General features: G+C 44.4%; 1 protein-coding gene across 2 annotated transcripts in view; it reads right to left on the bottom strand.

Annotated features, from left to right (window-relative positions):
• Positions 1 to 224: 224 nt before the first annotated feature.
• The window catches only part of lgmn (legumain), a 42171-nt gene continuing 17350 nt past the window's right edge, over positions 225 to 25045 (bottom strand). The window contains exons 2-14 of one of the 2 annotated variants that reach the window (XM_078234249.1): positions 24820 to 24985; positions 23201 to 23298; positions 23029 to 23110; positions 21104 to 21189; positions 19758 to 19833; positions 17579 to 17641; positions 13935 to 14001; positions 13557 to 13675; positions 12021 to 12110; positions 8676 to 8873; positions 5942 to 6112; positions 1872 to 1939; positions 225 to 697 (exon numbers count right to left, since the gene is read on the bottom strand). In XM_078234249.1, coding sequence (XP_078090375.1) covers positions 655 to 697; positions 1872 to 1939; positions 5942 to 6112; positions 8676 to 8873; positions 12021 to 12110; positions 13557 to 13675; positions 13935 to 14001; positions 17579 to 17641; positions 19758 to 19833; positions 21104 to 21189; positions 23029 to 23110; positions 23201 to 23298; positions 24820 to 24966 — 1308 coding nt within the window. In that variant the 5' untranslated portion in view covers positions 24967 to 24985 and the 3' untranslated portion in view covers positions 225 to 654. The remainder of the gene's footprint in view (positions 698 to 1871; positions 1940 to 5941; positions 6113 to 8675; positions 8874 to 12020; positions 12111 to 13556; positions 13676 to 13934; positions 14002 to 17578; positions 17642 to 19757; positions 19834 to 21103; positions 21190 to 23028; positions 23111 to 23200; positions 23299 to 24819; positions 24986 to 25045) is intronic. The other variant, XM_078234248.1, reaches the window with a different exon arrangement.

Below are 25045 nucleotides of genomic sequence, written 5' to 3' on the forward strand. Positions count from 1 at the left end.
ACCTTCCTCATCTACTATTTGGAAACATTGGAAATGTATTTTCCACTAGAAGATGGTATATTACATAAGATTGAGGCAGCAGTAGACAGAAAACATCTATGGGTAGATTTACGTGAATGTATCTGATAGTGCGACCAAAAGTTGTGAAATTTCACCTAGACCACGACTGAGCTTTGAGATTTCACCTGGAGTTCTATAGCTTTAAAGTAGAGAAAGTAGAATACTTGTTTTTAAACTTTTGTTTATTGATTTAATTGAAAATCTTGATTACAGTGACTGAAGTGCAACAATTTAGTGATTTTTCCCTCGCCCCAGTCCCTTATTAGTCCACTTGCACACCGAATGCACACAAGGAAATCATATCTCTGCGGTTACAAAGTGCATATTACACAGAGTAGCTCTGCGTCAGTAAGGCAACTTGAGCACACGGCTGAAAAGAAATCATGACTGAAACTGTTCTAGAAATCAAGGTATTTGAAATGACGATCGATCAGTAACGAAGTGTCTGAAGCGTGGGGCGGTGGAGAAAAAAAGAAATTCCTTTCACAGCAAATTAAACAGAAATCAAATGTAATGTGTTCAGTTATTCTCAATCCCTGAAGTCCCAAGCGGGATGAGGAGGGAACTTTTCGAAACATTGTAGTTTGGTCTTTTTTAAGCCCTCAGTAGGCACACTTTGTCCATTGCTTGAAGGATGCTGTAAATGGAGACAGGATGGGTTATTCAAATGGCCTACGTACCCACTTTCAAAACACAACTTATTGCTGGATTATCAATAAAATGAAAGATACCAAAATCTCAGTCTGCTTTCACTGGACTGAATCCAAAATATAGCTGGGGGCAGGGAGGAGTCCTCAATAACATGATCGAATGACGGAGCAGATTCGATGGGCTGAATGGCCTAATTCTGCTCCTATATCTTATAACAGTGTTATAAAACACTCACATGGTGCCACTCCTCCCATCCAGACTGGAGATGGTGCTTGCCATCGTAAGGTTTACAACTTTATCGCCAGGTCCTTCCTTTTATTTGTTTTACGTTCAGTCAATATGTTGTGTAGTGTTCATGAAAGGTATAATAGAGACAAAGGGCGGAATAATATAGGAGGGGCGGGTGGCACACATCTCCGGAAACCATGCCAGCCTGAAGCCGACCGGTTCCTCGCCGGCTGTTCCCGCGGCAATAAAGCACAGCGGAGCTCATTAATGAGGGCTGAATGGGACTGCCAACCCCCCACCGGATTGGTCAGCAGTGCCACCAGTCTCGGCAACTCCAGGCGAGCTCGAGTGGCCGCTGCCAGGACTGCAGCTAAAGGGAGGAGGCTAAAGCCTAGGATCCATAGAGCAGCTTGTCTAGGGTCTTGGGCTGGGAGGGTTTAGGAGCATGAGGGAGAGGGGCAATGGGGGAGGGTGGAGATTAAGAGAGGGAGTGGATAGGACGGAAAGGAGTCTACAGCTTGCCCTGCATTTGGAAAGTACACTCCCCACCAGCCCCCCCGCCAAGCAGAGCGACCCACCAACTTCCTTCCTGCCCTTTAACCATTTGAGCTAAAATCAGGCTTTCTGCTCCTGCCAGCTGCCCATGCCAAACATATTGAGGTGTGGGCAGCATATTATTAGCCTAATTGACCCTTAATTTGTCATTTTAATATGGTAAGCCGGCTGCCCATTTTGGCACCTGCCCACCCGCCACATTATGGGGTGATCTCGTGGGTGAGCAGACGGGTGGTGGGATGCGTATCCACCCCATTTTATGTGCCTCCCCCACCTTGTGGTAAACACAGGTGCACGTAAAATTCAGGCCCGAGTTTTACACATTTCTCCTACCACTCAAAGAATATGTTCTGTTAAATTGAAAACACAAACATTACCTTTTTATTGAGAAGCCTTCTTCACAAAGATTGACTAAAGCATAAAGTTGTCTCAGTGCATATTCATACTAAAGAAAAAACAGCAACATTACAAATAGATGTGAGCAGTTCTTTACTATTACTTTTGCATTGGGAATTAAGTTAGAACAAAGTTTCAGCACAATTCCAGTTTAAGGGTTCCAAGTCCAATTTTAACACGCTCATTAATAAATGATATGCAAGAATCCTCCCTGACTATAAGCTTTTCACAACATGTAAATAAATCAATTATATGTTCACTAGCTACACTAGCAGGGAGGCGATGGCCCAATGGTATTATCGCTAGACTATTACTCCAGAAACTCAGCTAATCATAGAATCCTACAGTGCAGAAGGAAGCCATTTGGCCCATCGAGTCTGCACTGACCACAATCCCACCCAGACCCTATCCCCGTAACCCCATGCATTTACCCTAGCTAGCCCCCCTGACACTAAGGGGCGATTTAGTATGGCCAATCTATCTAACCCACACATCTTTGGAGTGTGGGAGGAAACTGGAGCACTTGAAGGAAACCCACGCAGACATGGGGAGAATGTGCAAACTCCACATAGTTAGTGACCCAAGCCGGGAATCAAACCCGGGTCCCTGGCGCTGTGAGGCAGCAGTGCTAACCACTGTGCCACCGTGCCACATACTGCCACTGTTCTGCGGACACAGATTCAAATCCTATCAAGGGAGATGGAAGAATTTGAATTCAATAAAATAAATCTGGAATTAAGAATCTACTGATGACCATGAAATCATTGTCGATTGTCAGGATAACCCATCTGGTTCACTAATGTCCTTTAGGGAAGGAAATCTGCTGTGCTTACCTGGTCTGGCCTACATGTGACTCCAGAGCCACAGCAATGTGGTTGACTCTCAACTGCCCTCTGAAATGGCCTTACAAGCCATTCAGTTCATGGGCAACTAGGGATGGGCAATAAATAAGGGTGGCACGGTGGCTAGCACTGCTGCCTCACAATGCCAGGAACCCAGATTTAATTCCTGGCTTGGGTTACTGTTCTGTGTGAAGTTTGCACATTCTCCCCATGTCAGCGTGGGTTTCCTCCGGGTGCTCCGGTTTCCTCCCACAGTCTGAAAGACATGCTGGTTAGGTGCATTGGCCATGCTAAAATTTTCCCTCAGTGTACCCGAACTGGCGCTGGAGTGTGGCGACTAGGGGATTATCACAGTAACTTCATTGCAGTGTTAATGGAAGCCTACTGGGGACGAATGAATAAACTTTGAATGGGGTCAGCATCCAAACATCATGTTGTGAATGTAAGAAATTGTAAGCAACGAGATTTGGTTTTGGAAGTGCCAATACTGTGGCCGGAATTTTACCGGCACGCCCGCCCCGATTGTGGGGGTGGGCGAGGCTCGGAGAATGGCATTCTCCATTGGCCTTGGGCAGGATCGTACGAACCTCGGGCGGACGTGCCGGTAAAATTCCGCCCTGTATAAATCAACCCTTCAAACTCGAGTTTAACTCCTGAGCAACTCATGAGTTCAATAGATAGAGTTTCAATGTACTGTAAATAGCTAGAAATTATGAATTATGAATTTCACAGTAACTTCATTACAGTGTTAATGTAAGCCTACTTATGACACTAATAAATAAACTTAAAACTTAAATGCTGGCCAGCCAGTGACGCCCATGTTCCATGAATTAATACAAAAAAGTCAATGATTCAAAAGTCAGATAGTCCGAACATGTCTTTCTATGGTGAGAGATAACTAAGCAATGGTTGCTATACCAAAGGTCAGTTTGTTCGGTTACGTATGACACAACTGAGGCTGACATAAAGGAAGTACTTTTCCTTTGTTATTTCCAATTGGTCTTGATCGCAACAACATGCTTCGGGAGAAGATGCCCTCCGGCTCCTTAACCAAGAGGTCAGTTTGTTGCTATGTTGCACAGAGTGGGGGTGGCTCGCCACCCCTTAACCCAATGTTATCCGAGTCAAATGTGTACTGCATTTCCAAACATTATCATACAATCAGCAGCAGTGATCTGTGTGAAGCTGATTGATCTCAGGCAAGGTGACGGCGGAGATGCAACAATGGGTGAGCTTTTACGGCCTCGCTCGGGCGAGACCGGAAATTCCCGCCCGAGGTCAACGGAGAATTCCATTGTCGGACCCTCGCCCGCTCCGATTCCGTGGCAGCAACGTGGTAAGGTCCCGGCCAATCTCTCAACAATCAGCAACGCACATCTAGGTTCCTCACTATCTGCAAGTGAGGGAAAGGATGAGAGCCGGGATGGAATGCTTCCGATTTCTATCCTGGGAATTCTACTGACCATGATGTGGACCACGCCGACCTCCTCAGAAGACAAGCACGGGACACGGCAGAGAAAGTACCCTTCGTTGTCCAGTACTTCCCTGGAGCGGAGAAGCTACGACATCTTCTCCGGAGCCTTCAACATGTCATTGATGAAGATGAACATCTCGCCAAGGCCATCCCCACACCCCCACTTCTTGCCTTCAAACAACCGCACAACCTCAAACAGACTATTGTCCGCAGCAAACTACCCAGCCTTCAGGAGAACAGTGACCACGACAGCACACAACCCTGCCACAGCAACCCTGCAAGACGTGCCAGATCATTGACACGGATGCCATCATCTCACGTGAGAACACCATCCACCAGGTACATGGTACAAACTCTTGCAACTCGGCCAACGTTGTCTACCTGATACACTGCAGGAAAGAATGTCCCGAGGCATGGTACATTGGGGAAACCATGCAGACGCTACGACAACGGATGAATGAACACCGCTCGACAATCACCAGGCAAGAGTGTTCTCTTCCTGTTGGGGAACACTTCAGCGGTCACAGGCATTCGGCCTCTGATCTTCAGGCAAGCGTTCTCCAAGGCGGCCTTCACGACACATGACAGCGCAGAGTCGCTGAGCAGAAACTGATAGCCAAGTTCTGCACACATGAGGATGGCCTCAACCGGGATCTTGGGTTCGTCTCACACTGTCTGTAACCCCCACGATTTGCAAAATCTCACTAACTGTCCTGGCTGGAGACAATACACATCTCTTTAACCTGTGCTTAACCCTCTCTCCACTCACATTGTCTGTACCTTTAAGACTTGATTACCTGTAAAGACTCGCATTCCAACCATTATTTTGTAAATTGAGTTTGTGTCTTTATATGCCCTATTTGCGAACAGAACTCCCACTTACCTGATGAAGGAGCAGCGCTCCGAAAGCTAGTGGCTTGTGCTACCAAATAAACCTGTTGGACTTTAACCTGGTGTTGTGAGACTTCTTACTGCAATTCTACTGACAGCATAGATGGCTGACAATGACAAGAGTAGCCTGTGCTGTGGTGACTCCCATCATCAAACAGCAAGCCCGTGCCCAGCCTCAGACAGGGTAGAAATCCTTCTGTTTGAAGTACAGAGAGATGGCGCTAGAACTGCCACAGCACAGTGATGAAAGTTAGAAATATACAGTAGAAGAGTGTCTCCTACATTTGAAAAGTTTCTCCCAATTTGTGTGCATTTGTTTTAAGCTGTGCTACCCATCTTTCTGTAAAAGCTAAAAAAAAAACTGGCTTGACTTCCACAAGCTATTTTTTATCTTATATTTTATTTATTAGTGTCACAAGTAGGCTTACATTAACACTGCAATGAAGTTACTGTGAAAATCCCCTAGTCGCCACACTCCGGTACCTGTTCGGGTACACTGAGGAAGAATTTAGCATGGCCAATGCACCTAACCAGCACGTCTTTCGGACTGTGGGAGCAAAACGGAGCACCCAGAGGAAACACATGCAGACGCGGGGAGAACGTGCAGACTGCGCATGGACAGTGACTCAAGACAGGAATCGAACCCAGGTCCCTGGCACTGTGAGTCAGCAGTGCTAACCACTGTGCCGCAAATGGAATCTTCATTTTTCTGTCACTATTTATAACATAAATTCTGATGGATCCATTTTGTTGGCCACTCGAAATCTGGTACGTGCCTGGTGATCCGACAAAGACGCAGCAATTTTAAAAGCTAGTTTTTAAATGAAGTAAGTTCAATAATTACCAGTGGTGAGTGCCAGTTAAAGCAGCGAGTTTTGAAGTGGTAGTTTGCAGCTTGGTAACAGGCATGATTGCGGATACGACTTCGGGAGTTTAGAATCTTTGCTGTATGCACCCCAGATTCTGTGACAATGGACACAATCTTTTGCATGGATTCCTGGATGAGGTGCTTATTCTACCAAAGAAGAGATACACCGGTCAACATTGAAAAATCCATATCACATAAAAACCCCAAAATGTCCAATTAGATTTATGAAAGGGATATGGGAAGCTGCATTCACTTACTTTCTTGCTGCGAGGCTTATCTATCCAGAGACGTCATTAAAAATGATAGAATCATAGAATCCCTACAGTACAGAAGGAGGCCATTCGGCCCATCTTGCCTGCACCAACAACAATCCCACCCAGGCCCTATCCCCGTAACCCCATGCATTTACCCTAGCTAGTCCTCCTGACACGAAGGGACAATTTAGCACGGCCAATCCATCTAATCCACACATCTTTGGAATGTGGGAGGAGACCAGAGCACCTGGAGGAAACCCACGCAGACACAGGGAGAACGTGCAGACTCCACACAGACAGTGACCCAAGCCGGGAATCGAATCCGGGTCCCTGGCGCTGTGAGGCAGCAATGCTAACCACTGTGCCACCGTGCCACCTATTCTACCTCAAAAATGTCATTGTAGAGTAAGAATGCATATCACCACGATTACTTCAAGTTAAAAAATAGTATTTGAGCAAGAGTTCTTGGCTAATGTTTATAATAGCCACCAAATTTAACATGTTCAAAAACAACAGGATTGCCTCTCAACTGTTTTGAAAAGGCCCGATGACCCATTCAGGTGTATCAAGTCTTGACTAAGAATAAAACACATTAATCTGATGACTAAACAAATTTATTTTCAATGGTCAGTAGAATTTGTCCAGTGCATCTGCTGGTTCATTTGCTTTTGACTCATGACAACAACTAATCTTCATCTTATCCAGTTCTCACACACCTATTAATGCTTTAGAAATAAAACATGGAACCAGACTATGGTACAGGATACCTCATACTAGTTAAAGCCAATTTGGTACTTTTGACATGTCGTACATACTGTCATGTAGGAACCATGGAAACCTTTTTGTAGAAAGCAAACCCCCACAAACAGTAATGTGATAATGACAAGTTACTCTGATTTTTTGGGGGAGATTTCAGTGAGGCCAGATTAGCGCGTCCAGCCCCCAGCACGTCTCCCAGTGCTGGAAATAGGCGTGGACGTGTATCAGGCACGCAAAGGAGCATGCGGTCCCAGGCCCGCTAGCCTCTCCCCCCCGTCAAGAGTGGTTCACTCCAGCGGGGTTTACAGTAGCTCACTACTTTCGGGGAGCTCGTAGCCCGGCCCCGCTGGAGTGAAGGGGGAGAAATCAGGGCCCCCCCAGAGGGTCGGGCACCGGGGGGGGGGAGGGGGTTGCCCCCTGGGTATTGGCACCCTGGCAGTGCCAGCCTGTGCACCCTGGCACTGCCCAAGAGGGCACCTTGGCAATGCCCACCAGGCATAGGGCAATACCAAGGGTATTTATGGGGTGGGGCCTGATGGGGGCAGGGGTCCAGCTGCCACTCTACACTTTGGGATCACGAGCAGAGGGATTAAGGCCAGTAATCAGGGCTGGCCATCAGGGTGGGAGGTTTGGCTTGCTGGGGGGGGCAGGGTCGAGGATGTTAAACGGGGGATTGGGGGTGCGAGGGGGGTGGGACAGTGATCGAGGCGAGCTGGGGGCGTGGGAAGGGGCGTCGGGCTGGGCCTGGACATGCTTGGGGGGCCAGCGATTGAGCTGGCCAGCAACTGGGAGGCCGGCAGACAGAGGCCACTACGCATGCGCCGATCTCGGCACTGACAGATCGGCGCATGCACAATGGCCCGCTCAGCGCTGTGCTGCCAATCTCTCCAGCGGGAATAGGCCCCACCCACTGATCATTCGTGCAATTCATGCTGGTGCACTCTGCAGTGCACAGAGTGTGGGAGATTGATTTTAGAACTCCCACAGGAAAATCCAGCGTGATTTACTCCAGTTTTTTTTTCATGTGAATTCGACACTTAAGATTTTTTTGGAAGAAACGCTCCCTGAGATCTGCTCAAAGTGGAAACTGGATGAGTGGCTATGGAAGATGTTTTGGGAGTATGAGTTGGTATGGGAATGGGGGGGGGGGGTTGTGGGCGCAGCGGTGTGAGAGTGAAAGTTCGAGGACCTAACATTCACCATTACAACTGGGCTGATAGCCCAGTAACAGAGCCAGGCGTTTAGCCCGCTGCCTTGCCATCCGTCCATCTCCATTGCTGCCTCAGGTGGTGTTGGGGACACCTCCATCCCACATCGTCTCCCCAGAATGAAAATATGGTGGGCAAGCAGTCTTTTTCAAAAGATCATGAGTGCTGAGTCAGAAAGTTTCCCCGTCTCGACCCACCCAGCTCCTCCACGGAAATCCGGACCCCAATGTCAGGGTAAATTCTATTACAGAGCAAGCAGGTTGATATAGATGTATGTTATCAATACAGAACTTATACAGTCGTATAATTGAATTTTTGCAGAGTCTGGAGTTAAAAGGATACGCATAGAATTATCACTGGATGTGGTTCAGTTCAGACAAAATGAGTTTGAATTGATTATTCAACGTCTCAACCATTTTCCCAGAACCTTAATTCCAGAGAGGAAGGAAATGAGAATTTCTCTTTGGATGACGCCAGTGTTCTACTCACCTCCAGATGTGCATTGATTTCCAGCAGGAGTTTCTGAGCCTTCTCAATGCTGTTTGCGGAGATATACTTCCGTTTAAGAATTTCAAGAGGAACATCTGGACTTGGCACTGCATCCACAATATCTGGCAGAGGCTGTCTTGGGTTGAGGGCAGCCTTCCTAGAGCCCTGGAATGCATTCAGTTTCATATGGGACAGTGTCTGAGGGGTGCAAAAGCAAAATGTGAAAAGATTGCTCTCTTTAGTATTACCTTTAGTGTGCAGCTTTCAATAGTGTGAGCCCTGTTTCGTGCCAACTATCTTGTCTCGGAGTTGCCGGGTGTGGGTGTGCTCAGGCCCCATTCCAGAACTTGAGCACATAATCCAGGCTGGGATATTCTGCCCCCTTCCCACCCTCCCCGGGGCATGTTTTCTAGTAATGGAGACAGATCGCTATTGGCCACTGGTGGGAAGCCTACGCCATCTTGTATGGCTCGGCCACCCCCCCCCATTCCGCTTGGAATCGCCTTTGGAAGGATTGGAAGATCACGCCAGTGGGAAAAGGCTGGAACATCGTGCCACTAGTCTCATTTACCAATGCAGTATTGAGTAACCACTGCACTGTTGAGTATTCCATCTTCTGCCTAAACCATGGCTCCACCTGCTTCTAAGAAATGTGCTGGCACGATTCAAAAGGAAATCAGGAGAATTCTCCCGGTGTCCTGGCATGGTTGCTTATTCCTCAGCCATTACCAGTGGTCATTATTTGTGAGACTCTCGCGTTCAAACTGCTTTCTGCGCATTTGCCTGTGTCGTAACATTTCAATAGTCACTTATCATTTGCAAGAAAGTGAAAGGTACTACTTAAATACTGACGCCAAAAATCACCGATCTCATCCGCGGCTGAGATTCTCCAGTCCCGCTGCAGTGAATGAAGTTTCGGCTGAGCACCAAATGCTCCATTCTCACCAGCAGCGGGGCGGGAACGGACGGGATCGGAGAATCCAGGATCTTTATTTTAAAATAGTGATGAGATGGTATTTTTCAATGTTGATGTAACACTGGAAATCCAGTTTATCCTTTCTGCCTCTGGATGAAATTGTCCACCGCAATTCTCCACAATTATTTCAGGACAGAGTCGGCAAGGGATGCCGCATGCATTGGTGCAGCACTCGTTAGTGATAAACTTTGTGAAGAAAAGATCACATCCAAATCAACTGGCTATTTTAAAACTAACTGAATTAATTTTAATTTTAGGGCTTCACATAAACACTCTTTATCTGGGGGGCTTTCCAAAAGGCAGTCAAGTACCTGTGTCGTAACATTTCAATAGTCACTTATCATTTTGCAGAGGCAAAAACAAAACATCGTTTTCCTTTCAGTCAACTCAAATTTAAAAGCGGGGACTGTAAAAAAAAAAGAGCACCAAAATGTCACAAGTTTGAAAACACCAAACATGCAACACTAAAGTAATCTACAACCATCAGATCTCCATTGGTGAACCAAACTGTTACTTTTGGCTTTCACAGACTGAGAAATACAGAGATCCAATGACAGGGCTGGGCTGGGCTGTTCTACTCACTTCCTCTTTCAGATGTTCTAAAAGGGAATTAAAATGTTAAACTTGGCAAAGAAACTCATTCCTCATGAATGTCAATCCTCAAGACAAAGGGTGGGATTTTCCAACCCCCTCTGCGGTATACTTCCCAGCAGCAGAGGCGGTTCGCCACTGGCCAGCAGCGGGATCTTGTGGTCCCGCTGATGATGGTGTCGTTTTGTGTGACCTGTGCCCTCCGCCACCATTGGGTTGGGCGTTGGCAGGGGGTGGGTGGGTGGGCAGGGGTCGCCATCAACAGGACCGGGAGATCTGGCAGTGGCACGGGGTGGCACAGTGGTTAGCACTGTTATCTCGGGTTTGATTCCCAACTCGGGTCACTGTCTGTGCAGAGTCTGCACATTCCCCCCGTGCCTGCATGGGTTCCCTCCGGGTGCTCCGGTTTCCTCCCACACTCCAAAAATGTGCGGGTTAGGTGGATTAGCCATGCTAAAACGTTCTTAGTGTCAGGGGATTAGCAGGGTGGGGTTACAGGAATAGGGCCTGGGTGGGATTGTGATCGGTGTAGATTCGATGGGCCAAATGGCCTCCTTCTGCACTGTCAGGGTTCTATCCCACCTGAAGGAAGGGTCAGAAATTTCTGCCAAAACATTCCATCTCTAGTCCTTTCCCGGACACTAGATTTGAGATTCTACATTAGACGAGGTAACCAAATGCAGGTTGCCCACGTTCGCTGAGGATACAAAGCTAGAAGTGAAAGGAAGCTGAGAGAGGGGCATACAAAGCCTGCAGCAGGATCTAAACCAGTGAAGTTAATTAACAGGGCAAAGAGGGGGATAAGAAAATAATTTGGTAGGAAGAATGGAAATGAAGAACTTTTTTGTTTAAAAAAGGGTGACAGAACAGTAAATTTCAGGATTCAGAGAGATGCAGGTGCTGGACACAAATCACAGAATGTTAACATGCAGACCCAGCAAGCAATCAGAAAGCCACTGGTATGCTCACGTCTATTGCAATGGGGTTATAGCATGTGATCATTGCAATCATTTGGTCTTTAGTGAGACTGCACCTTAGGTACTGTTTACAGATTTATTCTCGTTGACCAAGGAAGGGCAGATTTGTTCCAGAGGAGATGCAACGAAGATTTGCTAGACTGAATCCTGGGACGTGAGGGCTGACCTAAGCGGAGAGCTCGAGTCCAATGGAAACATACACTCTGGAATCAAGAGTGAGAGAGGACCTCATTATAATATAAGATTTTTAAAAGGTTTGACAGGAAAGATGTTGAGAAGAGTTTCTCCAATTGGAAAATCTAGAACTAGGAAACATAGAGAGGAATTTTCCAGAGTATCGGCAAAAGCCGATTAGACGGGAAAAGTGGCATTGAAGTTGCTGGCATCAACGCTGCCATATTGTTGGGGCAGAGGAAAAGACATAAAGGGATGGGTCCCACGACTTAACTCTGATTGAGCCCATCCTGTCAGCAACTGAGTTATCTGAAGATCAGCCCCAATGCATGAGCATTCAGTTGGGTTTCTCTACTCTAGTTGCTGGTGGATGTTCAGTCATTCAGTGGATCCAAGACTGAGATTAGTAGATTTTTGGAAGCAAAGGGGATGAAGTTGATGTAAAAGTTCAGCCAGGGTTTTACTGAACGGCGAAGCAAGCTCAGGATGCGGTAACATTAATCGTGCTTCTATTCCGAGTTGCTTTCACATCCCTTCAGAGCAAATAAAAAAAGAGCATAGTGGTTTCTGCTAACCTTCTCTTCCTAATGTTATTGAGTGATTGTAACAATAAAGTCAAATCCTTACCAGATTTCCATATTCTTGCACGTGGCTTGTGTTGGTCCTCCTTTTCACAATTCGGAATTGTTTATGTAGCGATTCTTTTTTCAGGTCCTCCTAGAAGGAAAGGAATACAAATAGGAATCTTCAATAGCACACCACTACACCTGGCGGCACGGTGGCACAGTGGTTAGCACTGCTGCCTCACAGCGCCAGGGACCCAGGTTCAATTCTGGCCTCGGGTCACTGTCTGTGTGGAGTTTGCACATTCTCCCCGTGTCTGCGTGGGTTTCCTCCGGGTGCTCCGGTTTCCTCCCACAAGCGAAAGATGGCCATGCTAAATTGACCCTAGTGTCAGGGGGATTAGTAGAGTAAATGTGTGGGGTGATGGGAATAGGGCCTGGGTAGGATTGCGGTCGGTGCAGACTCGATGGGCCGAGTGGCCTCCTTCTACACTGTAGGGATTCTATAGTGCTGATATCCGGCAGAAGATCTGATTTCAAACAGATCCAAGGCAATTTATGTGGTGCAAATTATGACATTCTACAAAAAAATCAGCAAGTTTCTCGCAAGTTGTCCATGAAATTAATATGGGTAATTCTTTAACGAGTGTACATTTGACTGCTTTCTTAACCTTTTGAATGAAGGCAATTTAACAATGGAAATATTTTCCTTTGCAGAATGTTATTTAGCATTCCTGCGATTGAAAGAACATACATTCCTTCACAAACACCCACTTTCAATTATAACAGAAGCTCTTGTCTACCGAATGATCTTGGGATAAAGCCTTGTATTAGTCTAAGCAAAGAATAACCTAACACCATGGCCAAAACTGGCTGACTCTTCCCGCCAGCAGGATCTTCCAGTCCCGCTGTTGGAGACTCAGCGCCGCGGGTTCCCCAGCGGCAGAAGGTGTGAGGAGCAGGGAAAGCCATCAGGAGCGGCAGGACCAGAAGATCCTGCCACCAGCCAATAGTGGGCCGTCTATACAAAATATGCTGCATTGGTGGGGAAGAGGGTTCAGAAAATCCCTCCACTATAGTTGTTCGCATTAGGTGCTGCTGTAAAATGGCCAGGATTTTCCAGCAGTTCACTCCCCACCACCGTGGCGCTCAGCCAAATCTCCGTTCACTGCAGCGGGACCAGAAAATCCAGCCGGCGCGAACAGCCGGAAAATTCCGCCCAATATGTGCAAAGTCAGATTGTGAAGATTTAATTATCTGGAAATGTTCGCTGACCACTGGGTTTGTCCTTTCCATTACGGCAGGACATTAACGCCGGAATTTTACTGCCCCGCCCGCCACAGAATCGGAGGGGGCGAAGGGCGGGCAACAGAAATGTCCATTGACTTGGGACGAGATTTTCCAGTCTCGCTTGAGTGGAGCCGTAAAATCCCGTCCCGGAAATCTTAAGCCGGTAAACACGCCAGTTAAGGTTTGGGGCAGTGATGTGTACGCTTATACCAATCCAACTTCAGCAATGACTACGAGGAGAGAGATTTTCAAATGTTAAGAATGAATTGCACTGCAAGCAAAATTGTTGTTTTGATGTACTCCTACATACCTGGTCAGAGTCTTCCATCCACACAACACTGTACACATCACCCAAGTAGGTGTCTCTTTCCTGGTCATAGTAACAGGCGTATGATGACTCGTTTTCATTGGCAGCAGTGGTGGCAAAAACTGCAATCAGAAACGTAGGGTTTAATAGATTCTAGAATAGTCCTGGCGGATTGGATGTCAGCAAATGAGCACCACTATTGATGCATGGCACATTGTGAAAAGATCCAGATTCCAGAGACCTCCTGTTTTTGCACAGCGGATTTGAGGCACAGTATTGTATTTACAAAGAAATGTCAATTCATAATGAAGCTCTTTTTGGCATTCTGATATTTGAGTTTTATTGCTCCCACTCAACTTTAAACTGTTAGAATTTTCATACCATTAATGTCCGTCGGCAGGTCTAACATCATTGATCCAGACTCACAAGCTTCAATGTAAAACACCATCTGTGGAAACAGTGTAACAGGTCATCAAATCTCAGCCATAGCATACAATTGTTATTGCATCCTTAAAATTCTGCTCTGGAACACTGAAAGGGCACCAAAACCTCTGCTGAATTTGGAAATAACACAAATTAGCAGTTACATAGCAGTTGTAGAACTTAACCAAAACCATAGAAGAACGATTAAACACCACTCCCAATTGAAAGGGTTGTGAACATAGCCCATTCCATCACGCAACCAACCTCCCATCCATTGACTCTGTCTACACTTCCCGCTGCCTCGGAAAAGCAGCCAGCATAATCAAGGACCCAACAGACCCTGGACATGTTCTCTTCCACCTTCTTCCGTCAGGAAAAAGATACAAAAATCTGAGATTAAAAGTACCAACCGACTCAAGAACAGCTTCTTCCCTGCTGCCATCAGACTTTTGAATGGACCTACCATATATTAAGCTGATCTTTCTCTGCACCCTAGCTGTGATTGTAACACTACATTCTTCACTCTCTCCTTTCCTTCTCCCCTATGTATTTCACTGGAAAGATGGAGACTGAGGGGAGACCTGGTAGAGGTCTATAAAATTATGAGAGGCATAGACAGGGTGGATAGTCAGAGCCTTTTTCCAAGGGTGGAAGTGTCAATTGCAAGGGGGCACAAGTTCAAGGTGAGAGGGGGAAAGTTTAAGGGGATGTGCAGGGGATGTTTTTCACGCAGAGAGTGGTGGGTGCCTGAAATGTGCTGCCAGAGGAGGTGATGGAAATAGGAACATTAGCAACATGTAAGAGGCATCTGGATGGGTGCATGAATAGGGAGTGAATAGAGGGATATGGACCAAGTAAGGGCAGAAGGTTGTTTTTGTTCTTTAGTTAGGGCATCATGGTCAGCACAGGCTTGGATGGTCGAAGGGCCTGTCCTTGTGCTGTACTTTTATTTGTTCTTTCGTTCTTCGTACTCTATGAACGGTATGTTTTGTCTGTATATTGCACAAGAAACAATACTTTTCATTGTATCCCAATACATGTGACAATAATAAATCAAATTTTAAAAAAATCAAATCAAAATCAAAATGTCATCGGGGAAAGCCGGTTTCTAAAATGATCAACTGCCAATAACATGCAGTGTGCTGCTACATCAAGAGATAGTGGCCAAAATCTTCCACCCTCATTCATGGCTGGGATTTTCCAGTGCTGCTGCAAGTGCATGGAGTTTTGGCCGGAATGCCAAATTCACCGTTCTCACTGGCAACGGATCCGGCACAGACGAAACTGGAGAATCCCACCCAGCGATTTCTATTGCAGTTTTTGTAAGTCATATTAAAGAAAAATCCGATTTTCTGAATAATGTGGGCTCAGAGTGGTATAGTTAAAATTCAACCAATGCTTTGTAGACTGGATTGAGCCAGTCATAGACTGTTAGTAGAAGAGCTAAGTGATTGAAAGCTATTTGATTTACTAGAACACTTTTAGGCATTGGTTAATAAATTACCGAAACAACTATTAGATCTTCATATTTCATCTGTTTTCTTAAGTAGTGACAAGCAAAAAAAAACCTAAATGCGTCAAACTCTATTGCTTAGCTTTTGCCCAATTCCATTTACTTTGATGCTACTTGGCCTTTCTTTCTTCTTCAGATGTGCTGATCTAACCAGAGATACAGTTGACGCACGAGAAATAAAATTTATGCCGTGAGTTTGAGCTTGCAGGAAACACAGATGCTGCTTTCCAAATACCACAACCCCCTAGTTTAAAATTAAAATGTCCTCATCTGCTAGCAGAAGTTTATACTTTACATAAAACACGGCAAAACAGAAAATAGTCTGATCTGTCTTCTTTAGGGATAAAGAGCTCATAAGGAAGGAGATATAGGGCAGCAAAATGGACAAAGTCGTGAGACCAAGAGATACTTGGTTGTTCAAACTCAGAAGTTATTTGACTCCATTTTTTGGCTCAGATCCAACAGGCTAAAGTTGTGTCAACAGAAAAGCACCCATGCAAAAAGAGTTTACAAAAAATCTGAGCGTCGCATGTAAGGCAACCAATTTCTGCACGGCTGCTTGCTCATCTGCAGCGAGCAGTTTACATTCCATTCCGAAGTCAAAACACAGGTTTCACGCAGACTGCCAAGTCTATTCCTGTCTTCAGGCAGAGAACTAAAACTTTGAAGGTAAGACTACAGCTGACCAACGCTCATGCCACTCAATTCTACAACTATTACTGCGACATCACGTGAGCAGTTTTAACATTCTCACCCTCACACTCAGACCCCTCCATATGACCTTGCATCTTCAAATCTCTGTAACTTCCTCCAAATCCAACAACCCTCCAAGATCGCTCCGCTCTTCCAATTTTGGTCTTTAGCACAGCACGGATTTTAATCACTCCACCATTGGCCCAAGTCTTAAACTCTTGTCATTCTCTCGCCCCGCCCCACCTTAAGATAATCGTCTAAAATCTACCTTAATCATCTGTCCTATGATCTCCTTCTGCAGCTTGGCATCAGATTTAGTTTGACAACATTCCAGTGAGGTGTCTGGGGATCTTATATTCACTAAAGATGCTGTGTGAAAGCAAATTGCTGCTTACACACAATTCCAGTCTAGTATCTCTTTAATCTACATAATTGCTGACTTCAGGTTTGAATAGAAAGAAAAGTGGACCAAAATACAAGAGATCAAACATCTTAATTGTTAACTAAAGACCCATCACAAACACCTGTCCTTATTCTTTGCTTACTCCATCTTTCCCCAAAAATTCTTTACTATTTGGAACAAGCATTAACGACGCCAACATTGCTTCAAATTTCGGACTAAACACTTACAGAATTATTTTTTTAAAAACAACACTGTTTCTGCTAAACCAATAGTAAATCAAAAGTCCTTTCCTACACAAAATAGTGCTCCTATAGTTATAATTTTACTGTGAAAAATCTCCCTTTATTGCTTTCAGAGTGAAAAGCATTGGCATTATATTAATTCAATGAATCCTGCTTTGGGATGAAGAGTGAATTTGGGAACATTTAGTTCGAATTGATCTCCTTCAGTAGATGAATATATGGGATGTCCAGCCCTCAATGGGTCAAGTTACAATTAAATTCAACAATATATAAGCTAACAATTCACAGTTAGCAGGCTAAGTACATTGTGCAGCCTCAATAGATGCCACACACAGTACCCAAAAGCTCACAGTGCATAAACATCAAATATAATAAAACAGACGATCATAGCGGCCTGCAGACAAGTTCTGATGCTTTTCCTAAAAAAAAGAGTCGGGGTGCGATCTTACCGCCCGTTCATGCCACATTCCCGCTGCAGTGAAGACTTGGTGACAAGTCAAATCTCCGTTCACTGCAGCGGGATGGAAAACTCCCACTAGCATGAACAGTCGGAAAATTCCTGCCTAGGTTTCTCTTTCTTTCCTGCCTTTCCCGTAGTAAAGAGAATTAAATACCAGGCAGTCCCGAGACTCATCTCAACACTCACAGTTTCTTTCAAGCTTTAGTGAAACAAACTTTTAATCCCAATTCTATCCTTGCTCACCCACCATCTCCTCCCCACATCCTGGAAGTACTTAAGGCTCTACCATACCTTAGCGTATTTCTGATGTTTGTACATGTATCGAATGGTATTCTGCAGGTCACTGACTTGAAGCTGAAAAGCAAACCACACTTTATTCAACACTGTTGTAGAAGAAAGTAATCAAGCTTCTAAAAGCGTAAGAGTCAAAACGAGAACTGTTCCGATTTACACTACGGGTGGAAGTTTATGGCCCCATCATAGCAGCCGGAAAATGCGGCGAGCCATTCAAATTGACTTCAGCAGAACTGGAAAATCCCATTGTTGGGAGGGGCTATAAAATTCCACTCTAAGAGTATGATAATGTACTTTGATAAAATATTTTATAAGGACTGGATTCCCGAACACAGCTAGACACACCTTTCTCCAAACCAGTTTCATCTCTCAGAGAACCTTAAAACTATGACATTCCAAAGGTGGATGGGATCCACTTAGGGCACAGAAAGAACTTGCGGGGATTTGGATAACCATTAGAAAAGTGTTGCCATCAGAAAATAAAGGACATTAGTTGCCTATCTTACAAGTGCTAGGGATGTAAACAGATGATAAACACATCACAAGTGGATGACATTGAGTAATTGACACTAGTTGCGGTTTTCTGCCACGTATTTTCAGATAGCTGAAATAGCCAGTTTTCAACCCACAGACCTTTGACCACGTGGGCAGGACATTCCCTGAGTTGGTGGGATTCAGACTGCTGTACTTGCTTCCATTTATTTCTCTCTCTCTCGCTGCTCTGCCTCATCACTAAGACACTGTCGGCGTCACGGTGGCTAGCACTGCTGCCTCACAGCGCCAGGGACCCGGGTTCAATTCCAGCCTCGGGTCACTGTCTGTGCGGAGTCTGCACGTTCTCCCCGTGTCTGCATGGGTTTCCTCCGGGTGCTCCAGTTTCCTCCCACAGTCCAAAGATGTGCGGGTTAGGTTGATTGGCCATGCTAAATTTACCTTTGGTATCAGGGGAATAGCAGGATAAATATGTGAGGTTACGGGAATAGGGCCTGGGTGGGATTGTGGTCGGTGCAGACTCAATGGGCTGAATGGCCTCCCTCCATCTGTCGGGATTCTATGATTCTTCTATGATTCAGTGCAACTCAAAGAGTGGGGCAGCTCGACGGACAAGTTGTCACTATTCTGAACAATTGGTAACAAGCTTCTCCCCAGTCACTGATATCAAAGCTGCCATGTTCCAGGACAGCGTTTTGGAAATGCTTTCTTTTACTGATAGCAGTATTATTACTTAAATGGAAAAAAAAAGACTAGGGCGCGATCTTAACCACCGCCGTTCACGCCTTGCCTCCGCTGCAGCAAGGTCGGAGAATTTGGCACCCAGCCAAATCTCCATTCACTGCAGCAGGATGGGAAAATCCCACTGGCGTGAATGGCCATAACATTCCAGCCAATAAATTACAAACTTTTTTCCACATGTGAAGGTGGAGGACAGGTTAAATTAACTCTGCCCCCCTGCCAAAATAAAGGGCATTAGACCATGTAAAAATATTTGTTTATCTCAAATGACACATCCAGAATAGGAAGACAATGAGACTTGAAGTTAAGGAATTAAGTCCTACAGTGCAGGAGGAGGCCATTCGGCCCGTTGAGTCTACACCGACCACAATCCCACCCAGGCCCTTATCCCCAAAACCCAATGCATTTACCCCAGCTAGCCCCCCTGACACTAAGGGGCAATTTATCATGGCCAATCCACCTAACCCGCACATCTTTGGACTGTGGGAGGAAACTGGAGCACCCGGAAGAAACCCACGCAGACACGGGGAGAATATGCAAACTCCGCACAAGCCGGGAATCGAAGCTGTGAGGCAACAGTGCCAACCACCGTACCGCCCTATCAACAAAAAGTGTAACTAAATATAGGTAAGAGGAAAGGCACAATCAACGCATAAACATTAAAGAACAACTTCAGTAGTGGCAAGATAGTCCTGTAAATCTAGCTGCACAACGCATTGCTAGTTTGGGGATTTTGTTACTGTTAAAAAGATGCATGTTCCATACTGATCTTCAGATCAAAACCATGAACCATTTCTTCTATTCAAGAAAGATACACTATAAATTCTTACAATTCAACTGCACTTGTAGCACGTTCGACACTGGAGATGGTGAAAAAGAGCTGTAACAGATAATTGTGCCTAAATGGAAGTGATGAGTGATGCTTTCAGGAGAGGTTACTCACATCGCTGTTGGGAAATGCCAAGATTCCATCGGCTCCGTGATCAGCAAAATAAACAAATACATGATCTTTAGGGCCACTGTCAAAACAAAGTTCGAGATATCTATCAGAACAGAACTGTTGTAAAGTGATTCAAAACTAAAGGACAAGACAAAGAGTTGTAAACTAGAAATCCATTTTCCTGTTTGCATGGCGGCTTTTCAAGCTTTGCAGTTTGAACAATTTATTAACATTAAAGGCACAAAATTGTATAAATAGATACTATTGAAAAGTTGGTGCTATAATTAGTGAAATGATGTTCCACGAGCGACTCAAAATGGCTTTCAATTCAGTAAACTAAAGCATTTACAAGGAGTTGTCAAACTAGCTGCGTCCATGGCAAGGAAATCTGTAGCTCTGAAATATAACAAGGCCCAAATAAATATACATTAAATGATTCAAATCACTGGGCAAATACATTATGGTAAAGGGTTTGAGAGAGAAAGAAAGAGTGAGAGAGAGAGAGAAAGAGACAAAACACCAGAATCGCATATTTGGCGTATATATAGAAATTCTTGGTTGAATTCAGTTTACTGTCATTTCCCACTAAAAAACTTGGCCTATTTTTATTTTAACATAATACAAACTACATGTTTAAGTTTCAAAAGTACAGAATGTTATCCATGTCAATGTATTTCTTTTTTAATCATAAAATATCTTTAGTGGTGTGTTCAAAGGATTACGGGAGGTGGACCTGGCAGCACAAAGCGGAAGTAATCAATCGGCCACCCCGTTATAAACCAAATATTTTTCCTCATCATTGAATCAGTGGAAGGGATGTTGGATGGAATGTACATAAGCGACCAATTCACTCTTGCCATCATTGTCCCCATCAACGTCGAATTTCACCCCCATTGTAGCTATTATAAAATGGATAACATTCAGTTAATATAGCAGGGATTCCCAGTGGGTGTGATTTCTGGTGCATTATTTAATGCACTTGGAAAAGTAACAGCCATAGAAATTTTACCCAAGTATATAGTCCATTAAAATGCATCCAAATTTTGCAGGAGCTAATTTGCCAATGTTAGAATAGTATTCAGCTGCTTAATTTTGCTCTAAATGACATACAGAATAAGCATGATTCAGGTAACATAATGCTGGTTGGGTGAAAGAAATGTAATGTTCATGAACATACGTCACTATATTTATACACATCCACAGAAATCACTTACTCATTTTTAATTGATAGAGGATCTCTGTTATAAAAAGACATTTTCACCAGTAACTTCAGCAGTTATCAAATGAAACCCCCCAAAAAAGCAGAATCCATATAAGCCATTACACTAATTAAGATACTATCATTTTACCTTTTTAAAACTTTGCCAGAACCTTTCCCCCTCACAGCTTCTTCATCTCCTTTCAGAACAGCCAGAAACATTTCTGGGGTCACATTCTATATACCAGGGATACAGAAAATAACAGCTTGTATCAACTGAGGTGTAAATAAAGAAAGAACTTGCATTCATATCAACATATTTAAATGATCCCATGATGTCCTGAAACCTTTCATTGTCAATCAAGTACTTTTGAGGCGTAGTCATTTTCCTTTACTCTGGAATGTGAACATCAATTGCAAGGCCAGAATTTCTTGCCCATCACCAATAGACCTTGAGAAGGTGGTGTTGAGCTACCTTCTTGAAACACTATAGTCCGTGTGGTGTAGGTACAGCCACAGTGCTGATAGGGAGAGAGTTCCAGGATTTTGACCCAGTGATAGTATAGGGACTAGGACACAGTTCCAAGTCAGGACGGTGTGTGACTTGGGAGAGGAAGAGGAATTGCAGGTGTTGGTGTTTCCGTGTGTCTACTGCCTTTGTTCTCCGAGGTGGTGGAGATCGGGGGTTTTTGGAAAGTGCGATCAAAAACCTCTCAGTAAGCTGCTGTAATGCATCTTGTAGGTGGCACACACATTGCTGCCACTGTGTGCCAGTGGTGGAAGGAGTGAACGTTTAAACTGGTGAATGGGGTGCTGATCAAATGGGTTGCTTTGTGTTTGATGGTGGCAAGCTTTTTGAGTTGGGAACTTAACTCATCCAGGCAAAGTGCAGAGTGCCAATGGGAGGGATTGTAAAATCTCTCCCCAAGTCTCTGCCTTGCTCTTGCAGCCACAGTACTTATATGGCTGGTTCATATTTAGGGATTTTAATTTAAGGAGGCTGCCAAAGGTCCCACAGTGAACAATATATAAGTGGCCACATCACCATGTAGCGATGTTGATTAATGATACATTTTAGCCAGGACATCCACCTGAGAGAGCAGACACTTGTTTAGTTTAATGTCTCATCTGAAAGACGGCATTCCAAACACTGCAGCACTCCTCCAGTTGACGTATCAGCTGAGATTAATGTACTTGATTCCAGCATGCGGGGCATACATGCCAATACTGAACGAAGACAGACACCCAAATATAGTCTGAACATGATGTGAAATGGTCACAAATAAGAAAACGTTTCCGGGTGTCTGCAGAAATCAAGCTTCAGTACACCGATGTGCTGCTCTAATACTCGCAGGAAGACAAGGTGTACGATGGTTCTTTTTATATGAATTCAATCCACATGCTAACAGCTTGTTCAACTCAGTATTAGCAAAGACCTAGTACCAAGTTATAGGATAGTGGAAGAATATTTCAATCAAATGTGCATATTCAAAGATAATTGAACCTTCCACATTTTGCATTTCCTAACATTTAGTAGATAGGGAAATGAAGATATCTCTCAAATACAACTGGTAATGTTTTGCTTGTTCATGTCACAGACTTTAGTCATGCCTGATATGGGTGTTAACAGTTAAACTCCCAGGAATAGCTCAGAGAGAGATACAATTTCACCAATTGACGGTATAGAATCATAGAATCCCCACAGTACAGAAGGAGGCCATTCGGCCCATCAAGCCTGCACTGACAACAATCCCGGATCCCCGTAACCCCAATGTATTTACCCTGCCAGTCCCCCTCATACCAAAGGGCAATTTAGCATGGCCAATCAACCTAACGCGCACATCTTTGGGCTGTGGGAGGAAATCGGAGTACCCGAAGGAAACTCACGCAGTCACGGGGAGAACATGCAAACTCCACACAGTCACCCGAGGCTGGGATTGAACCTGGATCCCTGGCGCTGTGAGGCAGCAGTGCTAACTAGTGTGCCACCGTGCAATGTAAGCTAACATTTCGATACGACCATCAAATGTTACGATTTTGTTTGTTAAAATATGAATACTCCGATTGGAGGGTTACCTCTTGTGTATAATCCTTGACTACTCCTTTATAAACATCATTTCCATTGGGTTGGTTAATAATAATACCCTTCGTAGGATTCCTGCCAGTTAAGCAAAACAAACACACAAGCTCTTCAGTTACTGGGCATTCACCAACAAAGCTTCTTTCAACTGATTCATAACATACTTACTCTTCATTCAGAGCCAAGTCATCGTACATCATGACGATAATCCGTTCGTCAGGTATACCATGCTGGTGGACTATCTGGTAGGCATGGCATATATCGGCCTATTGTTGAGGTAAAACTCTTATTAGATTAAATAAGTATAAATATATATATATATATTCTCATTATAAAGTGCTTTGAATATAAATAAAGCTACAGTAGTGAGCCCTAATGAAAATTTAAGGTCAGTTTTAGGTGTGTATGAAATAGAATGGGTAATTTTTTTATTATTCATTTTATGGAATGTGGCTGTCACTGACTGGGCCCAGCATTTATTGCCCTTCCGTAACTGCCCTCCATTTCAGAGGGCATTTAAGAGTCAACCACATTGCTGTGGATCTAGAGTCACATGTAGGCCAGACCGGGTAAGGAGGACAGATTTCCTTCCCTGAAGGACATTAGTGAACCAGATAGGTTTTTTTTTACAACAATGGTTTCACGGTCATTGTTAGACTTTTAATTCCTGATATTTTATTGAATTTAAATTTCACCATCTGCCATGGTGGGATTTGAACACGGATTTTGCCCTGGGTCCCTGGATTACTAGCCCAGTGACAATATCACTGCGCCACTGCCTCCCCAATTAGAGATATAACCCAAAGCAAACAGAAAACGATTAAATGACGCACAGAATTAAGGGTTAAACTCCAACAATCTTGCCCTCCTCACGGAAAACCATATCTGAAGAAAGTGAAGCATGGAAAGAGTGCTACGAGGCAATATGGCTGATTCCATTCACACTCTCTCCCTGTATGGCCCCCTCAAATAGCACTGACCACGCGTCAAGGCTGTCAACTGTTGGGCCGTCCAAAGTCTCCAAGAATTAAAGATTAATCCCCAATGCAATGTAGATAACAACAAGAGCAAAAATAAATCAGAGGCCTTAGCAGTACACCAAAATTAAATAATTCAGTGGATTGGGGGATGTTCTTTAAGCAGTATTAGTTGGAAGCTCTGCTTCCTCAGACATGCAGCCACCAAGTGACATGCCCCCAGCCTGTCTATTCCCAATGGCAACCAAGCTGCAGAGTGGGATCTGAGTGGTATAAAGAGGGGATCCCTCAACCAATTATACACGATGAAGGTGGGATTATCTTGGACAATGGAGGCTTTAAATTTTAATATCGATTTCGGTAAACTATGGGTAGAGGAACTGCCCCTCAAAAGCTTGTCGAATGAGAAACACTTCAAGCATGCACAATAAAGAACACTCTGGTACTATGAGTCAGGGTGATTAAAAATAGCAATGAAAAGCCAATTGTCTAAAACATTTACTCCAACTCTTGCACTGGAACATCTTGTGAGTTTGATTAACTGTCAATGTCATAGAATGGTGTTTTAGATAAGGTGCTGTAACTGAAATGCAGTTTCTGTTTTATTTAGACTCAGTTGCTAGGCAGGCAAGGCTAATTGAATTTGCTGTCAGAAATAAAACAACCTTTCTTAAAAATGCCTCGGCATGATTACTCCAAGTACTTTTCAACATTGTAAAAACATCAACATCGTAAAGGAAGTTAATAAAACTTGAATTGTGAATAATCAATTCCTTCACATTATCCACGCCGTTCTATCTAGTGCAGTACCTGATGTCTGTAGTTGTACCAGCCATTAGATCCAGCAACTAGTACCACCCAGTGTTTGCCCCCATTGTCCAGCTCTTCCAACGGAATAGTGTCGACATTAGCCAGGAAATGGCTTAGCAGCAAAAACCCTAGTGCCAGGTATTGCATCCTGTCATGAGTCAATTAACTGCCAAGGTTAAAAAGACAAGTATCATTTCATTTAACTCAAAATTATTAATGCATCACA

The sequence above is a fragment of the Mustelus asterias genome, chromosome 18 (assembly GCF_964213995.1).
Source record: "Mustelus asterias chromosome 18, sMusAst1.hap1.1, whole genome shotgun sequence".
Classification (NCBI taxonomy): Eukaryota; Metazoa; Chordata; class Chondrichthyes; order Carcharhiniformes; family Triakidae; genus Mustelus; species Mustelus asterias.